The 16,234-nt window shown below is 40.7% G+C and overlaps 1 protein-coding gene across 6 annotated transcripts in view; it reads left to right on the top strand.

The window, feature by feature from the left end:
• Nucleotides 1–225: 225 nt before the first annotated feature.
• Armh4 (armadillo like helical domain containing 4) overlaps nucleotides 226–16,234 on the top strand; it is a 114,465-nt gene continuing 98,456 nt past the window's right edge. For 2 of the 6 annotated variants that reach the window (XM_087911963.1, XM_087911965.1), the window contains exons 1-3: nucleotides 233–593; nucleotides 10,871–12,242; nucleotides 15,272–15,511. In XM_087911963.1, coding sequence (XP_087768089.1) covers nucleotides 10,922–12,242; nucleotides 15,272–15,511 — 1,561 coding nt within the window. In that variant the 5' untranslated portion in view covers nucleotides 233–593; nucleotides 10,871–10,921. Of the gene's footprint in view, nucleotides 594–10,870; nucleotides 12,243–15,271; nucleotides 15,512–16,234 lie in introns of all 6 variants that reach the window. The other 4 variants (XM_087911962.1, XM_087911961.1, XM_087911964.1 and 1 more) reach the window with 4 other exon arrangements.

Genomic DNA, 16,234 nt, shown 5'->3' on the forward strand with positions numbered 1-16,234 from the left:
CCCAGGATGTGAATAGGAGCAGCTGGGGCAGGGTCTCGTGAGGTGCCCCAGGCGCGGGGTCCCACCCTGACACAGCTGCTTGTGGGAGTGGAGTTGCCCAAGTGGAAGCTGTAGGGGCGTGGTGCTAAAGATTTGCCTGTCGTTGCCCCAGGGCGGGCATACGAACCCGCTGCCCAATCCCTAGCCTCAGTCTCAGCCTTATGAATAAACAATAAAGCCAAGCGCCCTCCCTCTGGCATCCCAGACAGCCAAGGGAGTGTGGGCGGCCTCTACGTGGGTCGGTTGAGGCAGGGATGCCTAGCGCCGGTGTCGCCGCTGTCCTCTGCCCTCAGCTGTACTGAACGCTCACAGGTGAGGACAAGCAAGGCTTCTGCAGACCTAGCGAGAGGAAGGGGTGGAGCGGAATTCCAGGGCGGTACGTGGTCGCTCTGTGTGTGGGGCAACCCTGCGGTTGGCGGTGGAGGAGCACCCTGTACCCTCGCCCAGAACGGGGTACCCAGGCGCTGACTGAGCAGGAACAGCTTTGTGAACTGGGCGAATCTTGCAGGCCTGGAAGGACTTCCAGCACTACTTGGTCCATCCCAGACTTACAGGTCAGTACCTGGGATCGGCCTTTGTGTAGACAGAGCTTCTGGGCAGGCTGCTTTTGTGTGGGCTTTGCTCCTTGGCTCTCCCCCCTCTGGCATTTCAACCTTGTGGAAAAGAAGTTCCTCAAGACTGTGAGTCAGTCCTTACAGAGCTTGGATTGCAGTGCCCCTGTGACTCTTAAAGCCTAGCAATAAAGGAGAGATTGGGGGTGGGGGTGTGTTGACCTCCAGAATGGGTCTTGCTACTTTACAGAAAGCAAACATTTCAGTGTTTAATGCTATGATATCTGCGAACCTTCTTGCTCTAACTGGGTTACCCGGAACAGATGAAGGACGCTTCTAGGGAAGGTCACCTCATTAGAAAGAAGGCCTAGGGGTCAGGCTGGGAAAAGTCTTCACTGTACTTGATACTTCAGCATGGCACATGGGTACTGTCCTGGGGTGCTGAGATGTCGCACATGCATCCTGGTCACTGGCAGAGTCCAGCCAATGTATATATAATCATGTAGAAGATAAAACTCTGGTTAAGCAGAGTTTATCTGGACAGGCAAAATGGGACTCTCGAGAATTTGGAGCTTTCCGGGATGAGACATTCCTTTCTTTACTTAGAAAGAAAATTTGGGTACCAAATTAAAATGCAGATCTCTTGTGGAAGATCGCAAAGAAGGCTGCTTCAAGTGCCTCCAATGTTTTCCCTTTGAAACTTAAGGAGAGTTAAGGCAAGTTCACAAACCACCCACAGAGTTCTGAGAGAACTCTTCACTGAGGACCAATGCACGTGGTCAGAAATTGTCTGCCTCCCCTTCTTTCTGTGTTTTTCCTTGATCACAAGTCATCTATTGAGCTCCTGTGTGCGTCTCCCTCAGTTAAGCATCTTCTATGCTGGCAGCTACAGCACCGAAGCCAGCAAATCATTAGCAGCATCATTCAGAAAGATTCAGAGTCCTGGGAAGGAGGTTCCACAGTGACAGAACACTGGTTCTATTGTGCAGAGGAAAGATTAAAGCTGTCTGGTTCGCTTGTGTGGATGAAGTTGAATTTGTTACATCGACTGTAATAATAAACCACACACTCTTATGACCAGTCTTAATATTGATTGCAAAACTCCCAAGGCTCACCAAGTCTAAGGTAGCTACAGCAACAGAAATAATTAGGGAAATGTGGATTTGCCTTTGTTTTCATGCAAAGCATCTGACTATATATTGCAGGTGTTTCTTTCTGGAGTTTCATACCATGATAATTTGTCACTATAGAATACTTTATACTAAATGTATGTAGAGAATAAAACTGAGGAAGATGGGCTCATCTTCTCTTATAAAAATCACTTGTTAATTGCAGATGTGCTTCACCCTATTCAGAAGCTCAAATGTCACCTTTCAAGTTGTATATGCTTTTCTCTCTTTCTTTTTTCTTTTTCTTCCTTCCTTCCTTTCTTTGTTCTTTCTGTCTTCCTTTCTTCCTTTATTTATTTATCTATTTTTCTTTTTCTTTTTGAGATAAGGTCTCACTATGTAGCCCCAGCTGGTTTAGACACAGATGCAAACATGAGGCTGTCCTGGAACTCAGAGAGATCTGCCTGCCTCTGGCCCCCTAGTGCTGTGGCTAAAGGTGTGGGCCACCATGCTTGGTGCATTGCCTTGTGTTGTTGTTGACTGAATTTTGTTTATTCTAGCACAGGCAAAGAATCCCTTCACAGGTAGTGTGGATTTATTCTCTAAGATAAAAACACATTTTTTTTCAGTTAAGATATGTGTGGTCAGTCTTATTTTTTTCATATTGACTTTATTTATTGCCAATGAGAAAACTCTATGAAACTTCTTTCGGCTTCCCTCTCCAAGTGAATGAGTTTCTTGAATCACAAAAAGAGGAATAAAGTGTAACATTGGCCATTGATAAGAACTGCCTGACTTGGAAGTAGGTGCTTGCTGAACTGCACAGGACAGGATTCTGCACTGAAAATCTGAAAACGGAAGTTAGGTGAAGAACAAATATTCCACAGATGACTGGTTCTCTAGACACTTGCAATTGTTCCATTTTTGCACTTCGAGGCACGTGTGCACTGGAATTGTGTTGACCTGTCTTATATTGCACAATGTTTGCTTCTTCAAACTGCTGTCATGTGTACAGTCATTTCTTTCTGTCTGTCTTCCACACTTTGAGGGAAATAACATGGTTATGTTGATGCTGCTGGAGGTGGTGATGATGGCTTAGCAGGAGTCTCCTTAACTCTATTTCTCCATTTAATAACATTGTTGGAGGAATTTGCCCAAGGTTCTGCTAGAACTTGAATATTATTTTCTTTTCTTTTTTTCTTTCTTGTTTTTTGTTTGTTTGTTTGTTTTTGTTTTTTGAGACAGTGTTTCTCCGTCTTAAAACAGTCCTAGCTGTCCTCGAACTAGCTCTTGTAGACCAGGCTGACATCAAACTCACAGAGATTCACCTGCCTCTGCCTCCTGAGTGCTGGGACTAAAGGCGTGCACCACCACCACCCGGCTTGAATATTATTTTCTATTCGTCAAGGCCAGCTCCTCTTACCAAGGATAGGATGATATTCTGAGAGGGAGAAGCATACATATTTTGTTTGTTTGCATCATCAAATAGACCATAGCTCAGAAAAGAAGCAATATGAGGAACTCAGTTATGATCTGTGGGGTGGAGAGGGCGCTTTGCTTGTAGTTGACCTTCACACTCACCTCTTCTCAGTCAGCACTGGCCTGGACTGCTGCACCCCTTAGGGAACACACTTCTCCTGCAGCTGCTTTGTTCTTTCTCGGTAAGGATCCTCTGTCATCTCAACTCTTTAACTTACAGTACAGGATGGAGCCAGCCCTGTTCTTAGACCCTGTATTAGAGACCAATTGCCAATATCGCATCGAATCAGGAATGTGCTGACTTAATGCCCAGAGATATAGCTAGATTAGTGGGGCCATAGTTGGCTAATGAAATAGTATTGGCAAGGATAACCTTTATGCTTAGAATAAGACAAGATAAAACAATGACAAATGAATCAATGAGTATCAAGAAAAGCACATAGTAAAGAGATCATTAAGAGACCCACAAAAAGGAATGCTTTTTCTTTCTCAGAGTATTACTAATTGGATTTTTAAATGGTAAGAGGGTCATTGAGAAACAAACTGACCTGATGCTGTGAAGCTTCTTGTTACCTATAACTGCTTCTCTCTGACTCTCTCTTTCTCTGTCTCCGTGTGTGTGTCTGTGAGAGAGAAAGAGAGAGACAGAGACAGAGACAGACAGACAGAGAGAAAGAGAGAGAGAGAAAGAGAGAAACTCTCAAAAGCCAAAATACAGTGTAAATAATAACACAATTTGTTGCTACCGTTAAAGTGTCACATTGAATAATCAGCCCAAAGTGGCCAAGTGGTGAACACACCATACTGAGTGCTATCAAATCTTCTGGTACACAAGAGCCACTGAATACTCTTTTCCTTTTTTAAGTGATTATTTGTAATACATACTCCCTTCCATCTATGTACTGCTTTCTCCATCTATTCGGCATTATTAGAAATGGTGGACAATGAAGACCAGTGCAGTAGAGGTGTAGTCTTGTTCGGAGTGAGAAAGTTACAGGGACGATAATGTAGGTAAGTAAGCCGAGGAAAAATAGGAAGGGAATGGGCCAGGCTGTTTTGTTTTGGGTTTTGGTTTTGGGGTTTTTTTTGTTGTTGTTGTTTGTTTGTTTGTTTTTGACAGCAATTACCTGTCAGAAACATGGTCAGGGCTTGATAAGGGTACAGAGGAGAGCAAGTGTCAGGGCTAGTATGGTGGAAGCAGAACAACTGAAAACTCAGGAGTGAAGCATTTAAGAGGGAAGTGTATCTGCCGAAGATGGAGGCTTTCTTGGCCCTGGTGTGGGTCTTGGATAGGAGGTTCCCAGCTGTGTGGTTGTATACTTGGGAACATTGCATTCTGCGTCTTGGAAAGGTGGAGAAGCCAAATGGCAAAAGCAAGAACTTTGAAGTCTGAAGGACTGCAAAAGACCAAACGGAACTACATGCTATTGCCAAAACAAGTTAATTGTCCTCTGTAAACACGTAGTTTTCTCTTCTAAAAGATAATCAGGATCATGGTAGCACCTACCTCTTTTGGTGGGATCAAATCAGGTAAATTTCTATCATGCCCTTAGTACAAATTGGCACAAAGCATTACCCAAGCAGTAGGCACTCTTGATTGATCACTCTCATTTTATTCTGAAAAACAAGCCATCTGGGTGGTCTATAATGGATTATAAAGGAGAGAGTCTAGACAGAGTCACCAATTAGAAGGCAATTAAAATAATGATGATCTAGTTAGTAAGCAACAATTCCAAGAGGATAATAAAGGACAGAATCACAGAAGTTGGTACTCAAGGATTTATAAGAGAAAAATTATTGGTGACAGCAAAAGTTGGGTGAAAAAAAAAAGTTGTGTTTGAAATGGCACTGAGTGGCTACTGGGTTTTGAAAGGCAGCAAAAGACCCCTTCGGGAACTTTGAAGGCTATCTGTCAGTTTGAGTTGCAAATGAATTTTTTGTAGCAGTGAATACAGGATCTGTCCTTGCTTTAAAGATCAAGTATCTGTTTGGATAGAAAGGCAAAAGAGCAGACCTACAAAAGGTTGCAGCTTCACCACCACCCCACCATCCCAGCAAACAAAGGGAATCTGAGAGCAGGGATTTTCCTCTCCATTCCTCCTCAGTCATTCACAATATTTCTGGGACCATCAGTCAGTTGTCACAGCCTACCTGTGTCTTCCACACTCTTAGGATAGTGTTCGTGGTCCTTTTATAATAGCCATGAAATTTAATTTTTCCTTTGAGTTTGGCTATAATAAAAATGATTGACATGCTGGGTTCCCTGTCATGTCTTTGCTTTGATAACACAGTGAAGCAATAACGCTCTTCATCTTAGCTGGAAAACACAGAGAAGTAGAAGTGTACAAAACCTGGTGATTAAGTCTAAGGCTACAGTAGTACTTTTTGTTTAATGGTCTTTGATGCTTGACTATGCCCAGTCTTGACAAAGAAACAGATCCTGGACTGTGTCTATTTAAGATTGTGGAAGATAATGCTGACAGAACATCTTATCTGCCCACCCACTGGTGGCAGAAATGCAGTGAATTGCTCAGAGGACAGCCAAGCCATTAGGCAAGCTTGATAGGGAATGACAGACAAGGTGATACTGATTAGCTTTCTAAGAAATGTTTTTTTAAGCTAGGTGGAGCTAACATCTACTACTTGGAAGGAATTTGGTTAGTTTGTCAAAAACTAACAGCTATTGAGAAACACAACAAGACAGCACCCAGAGATGAAAGATGAACAGTAAGAGAGGCATTCCTTCCTTTTCTTCCTTATGTATTCTGATAACAGGGATAATTTAGTGTGAGACACAGATGTTCATAAGCAGTGAAATATTCCCTCTTGTCTCTTCTCCCAGTGGAGTAGCCTAAGGACATTCATGACTTTTCAGACAATATTTGCCCAGCATTTCCTGTCTCCTGGGCACTTAGCCACATAGAGGGTAGAGTGTAGAGGGAAGAAAGAAAAGGCCAGAGACCACAAAATATGGTTTATGTGGGGTTAAGAATGTTATCATTACCTCTCTGTGGTCACTCTTTTGTTCATACTTTCTAATGCCATGCTGTTCCCCTTGTCTGATGTTACCTCCTAAGAGGTGAATTGGATGTGCAATGGGCCTGGAAGATGGAGGGATTTGAGTCTTCTATTAATTTCTCTGAGTAGCAGCAGACTGCTTGCTGCTGCCATTTGTACCGCCATTATTTTACTTTCTCCTAAAGTTCAGATGTTGCTTGCAAAAGAGGAGAAAAGGAGCATATGGCCTCAGTACACAGACACACAAAAGGCATGTGGCTCACCCCCACTTACTCTGCTGTAATTGGATTCGGACAGCAGGTGCTCAGCACTTAATCACAGAAGCACCGTCCTTTAGGGCGGAGGCAGATTTCCCTGCACACAGACCTTTAGAACTCTAGATGTAGATGGAAATAAGACCCTGAAGGAGAATTCTGTCTGGAAAGGTGGCTGAGGCTAGTTAAACCTTTGCATTTTGATCCTTTCCACTCAATCTAATTTGTCCATAAAATTCTTGTCTCAGTCAACAAGACCACAAATAATAAAATGTACAGAACTCGTTCGCATGTGTGGATACCTCCACTTTCTGAAGGAGACATACTGAGATTGTAGAAACATTCTTAGTTTTCCTTCATGGTAACAATATTTGAATATATACTCATAGAAGTAGAATATTCTCAACTTGTGTTCTGTTAATGCCCTGTTTTATTCAAGGGGGATAAGCTATTTATTCAGCTTTTAACAACAATAACAAAAAAGATTCAGTAATCATTTCATGATGCTAGTCTATGACCCTCTAAACTCTGTTACAGTCCTTGATGTTTCTTGCTACTCTGATTTTATCTGGAGGCATAGCATTGTGTAGACTGAGCTTTTAGGCCCTTTCTGTGTTTTGAACTCAGGACGTTACACATGCTGAGTAGGCATTCTGTCACTGAGCTGCAGGTCCAGACTCCAGGGTACCCCCTCACTCCTCTAGTATATTTAGTAAAATTTCATCAAATGGAAGGAGAATGGGTCCCTTCCTGAGGAGATCTGAAATAAGCCAGAAACTTCTGTAGTTATTATCAATTATTTGTTCTCTTACAGTTTCAATAGAATCTCCTAGTTCAGTTTGTCTACACAGAAATCCAAAGGTGTAGACTCATTGCCCATGGATACTTTAGATTCACAGTTCTTATTTGTCCTTGTTTCAAGGAAGGAAAAGTGAGAAATCAGGACAAACACTCTGTAGGAACATATCACCTGGACTAAGATATTTTCTGGCACATCTAAAATAGAATGATATCTCAAATGTTGGCATGCATTTTGGGATGTGTTATTTATTCTTCTTTTTAAAATCAAATGTCTTCTCCATATTCTCTCTTTTTAAAATGATGCTAGATAGGCAGAACTATTAGGTTACATAGCTCAACATAATGGAACCCTAAATGTATAAGCATCCCCACTTGTAAAGGAAACACAAGGGTACAATAACTAAATGCAATCACAGAAAAATTATTTTCTTCAGTGATAAAACAGCACAAGTTATGGAAAAGTACAGTTGGGATAGTTTAATCCGAAGGTCATGGCGCAAACCAGGGAGATCTAATGATATGAAAGAAAGTAAGCTATGTTAAAAGATTGTCATTTTGAAACATGAGAAAACGGAGGACACACATTATAGGCCCTAAATATATCTTGTACAAACACCGATCAAGTGTGGTTTCTGTAAACACTTGCATCAGTGGTTAAATTTGGGATTTAACTTATTTAATTTAAAATATCTTAATCCATATCAGATATTTTAAATAATTTTTCTACTTTGTCTAACTGCAAATATGCAAGTTGGCTCTAATATAAATTAATAAAACATCATCTGAGACAAGAAAAAATGACACTAGATAGAGATAAGTTAATATTTAGTTACAACTGTTTCAATGTTTGCTGTCTAAATGATATTTTTTTTACTTCCTAAAGATCTTGATGGTGTGGTGGGATGAAAGGTTGGACAGGATTGTTTCTCCTAGTCTCTCTGGCTTCAGCTTCCTTTGGCTACTAACTATATGATCTTAGATGGACACTGTCCTGTTCTGTGATGTGGGATTTCCCTCTGTATGCTATGTTTTATTACCATTGGTTAATAAAGAAGCTGCTTTGGCCTGTGGCAGGGCAGCATATAGGTAGGTGGGAAAATTAAACTGAATGCCGGGAGAAAGAAAGCAGAATCAGAGATACCATGTATCTGCCAAAGGAAAAAGACACCAGAAACGTACTGGTAAGACCCAGCCTCATGGCAATGCACAGATTAATAGAAATGGATTCATTTAAGATGTAAGAGCTAGTTAGAAATATGCCTGAGTCACTGGCCAAACAGTGTTGTAATCAGTATAGTTTTTACATGATAATTTGGGTCCACACAGCACTGTGATTGCTCATGGCTGGGTTCTCTTCCTATATTTCACAGAAGTTCTGTGGAATCATGATTCAGTATAGCACACTACTCTAGAAAGGCAGGCGTTCAAGCAAGACAAATGTCTATTACTTTATCCATTTCTAAACATGGGGAATTTGGATGCTGCTCATCTAAGTTCTTCTGACTCAAGGCATCTCAGGAAAGCTTGAGAAGAGATCGAAGATCAGCTTACCAATGGTTCTCTGAACGGTACTGGTGTTGATATGCAGCCTCGGCTACAATCTGTAGATTCTGTTCTACATGTTTTTTTTTTTAAAAAAAAATCCAGTTTTCTTTTCTTTTTCAGCCATCTAGATGCCTCAAGAAGCTAGCTTTTCCTTTTTCTGTTTTAAAACAACCTTTAAGACTAAATGGCAACCCAGGCAAGGTGGCACTTGTGTTTAGACCCAGCACTTGAGAAACAGAGGCATGTAGTAATATTTTATTTGTATTTTAATAAATAACCCTTACCTGAAGATCAGAAAGTAAAACAGCCCCACTTACTAGCCTTACAGACTAGGCAGTGGTGACACATACCTTTAATACCAGTAGCCACACTAGTTTGCCAAGGAAACCAGGCAGTAATGGTAAGCACGTTTAATCCCAGCCCTAGAGAGAATTATGAGATGGGAGGAGTCATCTCTCATGCTCAGTCTCATTCTGAGATTCCTGGGGGCAGGATCACCATTTCAGACTGAGGTAGAGGTAAGAGCCAGTGGCTGGCTGTTTTGCTTTTCTGACATTCAGGATGAACTCCAATTTCTGTCTCTTTTTGTTTTTTTAATTAATCATGCTATAGAGGCAGGTAGATCTCTGTGAGTTCAAGGCCACCCTGGTCTACAAAGTAGGTTCTTGGACAGCCAGGACTACGCAGAGAAACCCTGTCTCAAACAACAAAAACAAAACAATAAAGATTTAAATGGGAGAACATGTGAGAGTTTGTTATCCTCGGGAAGAATGTCTCATGAAATGGGGTTTTCCTTATTTCTTAACTTCAAATTGTGTAAGTCATCTAGGCAGTTTAGTTGAATACACTTGAAAGAAAAAAAATGTAGCCATCATAAGGATGGGTGTTTGATTTTCATATTTTAATTTTGAGATTGAGTCTTCTAGAAAACTTAATGGAACCTCAGATAATTTTTTTGTATTGTGCTGGGAATTAGGGTTTGGTAAATTTTCAATAATGTAAAATTAGAAAGCTATGCACAGGACAATGGATAAAAAGATATTCAGACCTTTAAATTGTGGAGCAATGAACTGTTTTAATTTATAATTACAGTTTTAGATATAATAAGATTGTGAGTAGTTTAAAGAACATAACAAACCTAATTCCTCTAAATTATAGCTAACCAGCAATAAGTGCAAACTTAACATTTTAAAAATAAAAAGTGTTCACATTGGCTAAGTATCTTTTCTGGTTCTGAAATTTTGGAACATGAAGGCTTTGTATATATGTTTTTCTTGTCATTGCAAAATATTTGGACATTTTTAAAGATATATTTTGACTGAAAAGTCATTCACATGCATTTTTAAACTCATGAAAATAACTTATTTTTCTGTATGTTTTGATATTTATTAAGTTTTAAAACATACTTTCTATTGTGACCACTGTAAAAAGAGACCCTAGCTGGGAGGAAGGGGGATGGTATGCAACTTCATTACACTTTAAAAGTGAAATAAAACCCTCAAATTCAACTCTTACAGTTCTGTACTCGTGAAATCCTAGCTAAAGGCAAGAGCAGATGTGGTATCTGGTTCATAGAAACTAAGTGTTTGTGTGCCCTCACATGATAGGCAAGAGGGTAAAGGAATGTCTGAGGGTTCTTTCACTGGGAACCCGGTCTCATTCATTAGTGTTCTATCTGCATGACAGAATTTTCTAAAAGCCTCATCTTCCAACACCGTCCTTATTAGGCCTCACGTGAATTTTAGGGCCACAAACATACACACAGCAGAAACACACGAGTTCTTTAAGTGTATTTGTAACATTTACTTTCCATCTCCTAGACATGGCGCTATTTCTACAGTCATTTTGTGTACCATTTTCTAGGGAGCATTAAGTTAAATTGTCTCCAGAATTCACAGGGGAAAAGTGAACTGGGTTATCCATGTCTCAAGAGGACAAAGAAGTAGAACAGTCACCTCCTATGTCCCTTCTCTGGGAGGAAGTCAAGGAGATATTGTACTTCTGACTTAAGTTAAAGGAGCTTACATACAAAATATATCCACATGACAGCGTGCTGTGCTTTACTTTTCTACAGGATTCGATTGCTGGAACTGTCAACTCCTGCAACCTGTATTTCTCTTCCACTATGAGCAGACCGACTCTGTTGCCCAGCTCTGTGCCTTTCTGTAGCGTTCTCTTCCTCACCTTAGCCACACAATGTCTATCTTTCCCAAAAGTGGAAAAAAGGGAGATGGCACATGCGTATGCACAGGCAGAGCAGTCCCGGAAGATGAAGAGAGGTGACGGAGAAAACATCTCCTCTGCTCCAGAGCACATGCCCCAGCAGACATCCTCTGAAGCTTCTATGGTACTGTCTGCGGAACCATCTGTGATGCCATTAAATAAAGTCTTCTCAGTCAACAAGGAACACCACCTCCCTGGAGCTGGACTTCTGAATCCTAATGTCCCTGATCTTCACTCTTCCACTGAGCCAGAGGTCTCAGCCAGGGAACAAGGGCATGGTCCCAGTCAACTTGAAGGAATGTCTTCTGAACAGAGACTGTCCAAGGCCTTGTCAATCATTGCTGTCTCTCCACTTACTTCTCTTAATCCTCACCAGGAGGGGCCCCAGAGCAGCTCTAGCACCCAGCCCATTGTAGAAGGGATCACAGTTGTAACACGTGACTTCCCGAAGTATGTGGATAATCAGTTGTTTGCAACTGAAAGTCAAGAAGCAGTTAGCTTGGGAAATACACCTTCATCCTATGTAAATACCAAAGAAATGCTAACTGCCAGTCCAAGAACAGAGAAAGCTGAAAGAGATGCAGCCAAGAGGACGACTGCCTTTCCTGGTGTCGATTCCACAGCAGACACAGAGCATGATGAGGAGAGGCCCTTGGAGGAATCAGATGACAATGTGCAGACCACTGCCGGTACATACCTGGAGACAACCCCTGAGGATGTTCTGAATATTGATCCAACAGCTGACAGTCTTCTGGGGGACCTCAAGGTGACAGTGAGTGTCAGCACAGCTGTTCCGGTTTCTTCTGTCCCAAGAGATGAATGGGATGACACCAAATTTGAGAGTGTAAGTCAGGCAAGGACCACAGATTCAGACCGTGCAGAGACTCGGATGAGAACAAAGCCACCACATGGAGCACATGAGAGCTTTGAAGGGACTGAGGGGAGCCCCACTTCCACAGAGGTTAACAAGGTGGCACCTTTGGGGACAGCTCTGGTAATTGCACTGGAGCAAGAGAGATCAACATTCTTTGCCCATCAGATTCCTTTTAGTCCCACGAGTCTGACAGAAGACCCTGAGGTTTCCACTGTGAAACTGTTACCAAGTGCTGAAGGCTTCACAGCCTCCACCCTAGAGGACAGGACCATGCTTTTCTCAAAGACTGAAGTTTCTACCTCTCAATATGAGTCTCCGACACATCAGGGAGTAGGAGATATGTTAAAAGGTAAGAGGGAAAATGTAAAGAATGAAAACAACAATGAAAATATCCCAGATGTTGTTTAACTTGAAAACTTTCTGTTTGGATTTTTTTTTAAAGTATTTGAGATAGGATCTTAACTTCACTATACAGTATCTGAGACAGGGTATTGACATCACTATTTTCCTACTTTTACCCCTAACTCCTAGGACTGGAGATGCCTGTCATCATGCCTGCCTGGTTTTCTTTGTTTTTTTGTTTACTTTGGTTTTAGCCTTAAACTCACCATGTACTTCAGTTGACCTCAAGCATATGACTGTCCCTACTGCTTCTACCTCCTGAGGAGCGAGAGTTTAGAAGTGGGCTGCTGACTTAGGCTTTAGTTGTATTTTTTCATGGTGACTTAGAAACAGTTACACAAATTTTAAGCAAACACAGAATAATCAAATAAATCATATATATTCTATTAAAAAATCATATTTCACATGTGCCAAAGTCTTCATGTAACCAGATTGTTTCCTGTACACCCCACCCCTCTATGGGATACTTGGCAGTGTTCAGAGATGTTTTGTTTTGGCTGATGGTTCCTTCTGGCTCTCCTGGTTAGGGGTCAGGGATGCTTTAGAACATTCTATATCTGCATGACAGTGTCCAGAAGCAAGGTCTTAGTTAGTCCTATCAACAGCATTGAAAACAATATATGTTTCAAATAGTTGAATATTTTTCAAATCTTTTGTCATGACAATATATAAGTACATATGTAAGTACAAAGGAAGCAGGTATATATTTTAGTTTCACAACAATGTATGGCACCTATTTATACCTAAGTATATGCATATCTCTGGTATTTCTCACCAAAAATAATTACACAAAATTTATCTTGTAGTTTTGATCACTTGGTTCTCTAACCTTATTTAACCCAAAATAAATAGTTTAAAAATAATATGTAAAGAAAATATAAATCATCTACTGGGTTCATTCTGTATTTTCTGCTTTTTCTTGGCTTCCATATTTTTGACTATTAGAAGGTGAAACCCTAGTATTAGTTGTTGATGGATTATGTTTTTATTCTGTGGTTGGTCATATAATAGCATCCAAAAGGAAAAACTTTGTATAAAATGAATATATTCATTGCAAATTGTTTTAGAATATGCAAATCTTATGACCTAGGTCAAGTAACCTATTAATAAAAAGGGAAGAACAGATTTGTAGTATGACTTATAAAGTTCTATTGAGATGTAATTAAAATATAAAAGTGGTCATTTTATAAATAATAAAAGTAAGACTGGATAGTTTGCATGCCTGTTTTGAGTTTTAAGTTTTTCTGTTTGTTTTGAGACAGTATCTCAGGTTGCTCAGTGTCAGACTAGCTATATAACCAAAAGTGGCCTTTAGTGCCTGGTTCTCTCACCTCTCCCCCTGAACTGCTCTGATTACCGTTGTGTCTTACCATGCCCAGTTTCTAATTCATTTTGAGAAGACTGACATAGCTGTAAGTGTACATTTTCATAGGTGCTTCCAGAATATATTTTAAAAGATCTATTCAAATTTTTCATGAGGGGACAGTTTCCTACTTCATAACCCTGTGTGGCCTCAAAAGCACAGAGGTTCGCATGCCCTGGATCTCAAGAGCTGAGATAAAGGCATATGCTACCACTCACAGCATAACGTGATTTGAAAAAGACATGAAGTTGAGCTTGTGTAAGTATGAAAGATGTTAAATGGGATGAAACAATGACTTCAATTGTCCGTAGCACTTATGTTTCTAGAATATCATGTATGTATGTATGTATGTAATGTATATCCCCTAGCATACATTACACCAGGAAGCCTGTATTGTTATATTTTAGACTTTTACAGTTGCAAACGAGAAAGTACAATGGATCTTGTCATATTCAGGCTATTTTGGTGATCAAATATGATCTCAGTAATAACTGCCTCATTTGCTTACTGTTTTGTTAGCAGGCTCAGTGGTTAGAGCCCCTGCTGTGCGTGCAGAGGACCTGAGCTTAGTTCCCAGCAGTACATCAGGCAGCTCATTGTAACTGCAGGTCCAGGGAAAGCAGCATCCATTCTGGCCTCCAAGGACACCTACACTTGTTTGCACAAACAACACATACTTAAAAATAAAACAATTAAAAAAGATGTCTATTGAGAAACTGCCTTATGCAGGGCTCTGTGATTCATGTTTGGAATATAAAGACTTTGCCTGTTTCAAAAAAAATGTAAGAAAGAAAGAATGAAAGAAAGAAGAAAGAGAAGGAAGGAAGGAAGGAAGGAAGGAAGGAAGGAAGGAAGGAAGGAAGGAAGGAAGGAAGGAAAGAAGACAGTAGGTAAATGCTGTTCTTATTTAATAGTTAAGGAAACTGGATACCAAAGATGTTCAGTAATTAGCTTAGGATCATAAAGCTAGAGAGCGCTTTAACCAAAATTCAGACCCAAGGAAATTGGCTCTGTCGTCTGCATTCTTGATCACTGTGGAAGAGGTTTCTATGGGTTATGTTACTCTCCTCCTTCTTTATCACACATGGGAGGGTAAGTTAAGAGTACACACCACACCCTGACTGTCCTGCCTGTCCTTCCCAGAAATTAGGTAAACACTGGTTGATGTAATTATTATTTTTTCATTTGAAAATGCCAACTTCCTTCCCCTCTTTTATTCATGAAAATGTAAACATAAGTATAGAAAACTCCTTCTGAGAGATTTTAGTGTCACTTAGTTCTGGGTAGTTTGTTTCCTAACAGACTGATTCAACTAATATTCAAGCATGTCTAAGAAGCTCAGACAGCCATCTTCCTATTTTGCTTCAATTTTATTCTAGGTTTTTTTGTTTGTTTGTTTTTACATTTCCTTCTCTTTTTTTGTTCCTCCAGATTACCCCACAACTCCCCCAAGCAACTGCAGTAACATTTGCTTATTAGGCTTGGATTCCCAAGTTGTATTTGTTGTTCTGGTCTCTGAAAGAGCTATCTACCCTTTTTCATTATATTGGCCCCCGTAGAGACTTTAATGTATAGTAAGTTGGTTTGTTTAAACATGTTTCCCTCCTTTGCAGACATCACACAAGAGATGACAATGGCCACACAAGAACCAGACTCCACATTACCCTTGGTGACACAAGAGCACGTTGAGGTCCCCAGAGGCAGTGGTGAGCCTGAAGACGGTATGCCATCCCCCTCTCCTGTGTCTGCTGATGTGGGTGCCACCGAGCTCTCCAGAAGACGGGAGTCTCTGGCCACTCCGGCCTCCACAGCTGTTGTCCCTTTGTCTCTGGAAGTTACCTCTTCTATGGAAGGTCAGTACACGAGTATGGGTTCAGCGTTTGGAGGAGGAGTGTGGACCTTTACTGTGAATTACCGGGATGAGTGAGGCACCTGGCCCTTTCATCAGCATGCATGTGTTCCTACCTGGAGAGATGCTTAACTCTCTTTGCTTGTAGAAATGTGTTATAGCCTCAAAGGATGAGGTGACACTTCTGGTCCCCAAGTCTTAGCCTCCTGAGGACTGCCTCCTAAAAGTCAGAGTTAGGAGTTTAAAAATAGTAAGGACCTGGGTTTGGAGCCACCTTTGGCCCTCTTTAAGACTGTGACATCAGGTAAGCTGCTGGACTTTTGTAGGCTTCTGTTCATTTCCAGAACTTATGTTATTGTAAAGAAGTAATCTATGAAAAGTGTTTTTTATGTAATAGACTCAGGTGCCCTATTCTCTGAAGGGCAATGCAGTTTTAACGTCTGGCTGGTTATCAGAGTCTCTTGGAAGTGTGTGTGTGTGTGTGCATGTGTGTATGTGTGTGTGTACATATATATAAATGATACATACACACACACATATTTATCATTGTCCAAGCAAAGATGAGATACTCACTGAGATATTTTTAAAAATATAATAAATGTTTTCTAATCCTGCCTCCTAATCGTCCTTTCAAAACAAAGCACTCTAGAGTCTGACAATAACCTTCATGAAATCTGATGACCTGTACACTGTCTCTCTTCTGACTGGTAACCAGCATTGTCAACCT

Source organism: Myodes glareolus, chromosome 12 (assembly GCF_982192425.1).
Source record: "Myodes glareolus chromosome 12, mMyoGla1.1, whole genome shotgun sequence".
NCBI lineage: Eukaryota > Metazoa > Chordata > Mammalia > Rodentia > Cricetidae > Myodes > Myodes glareolus.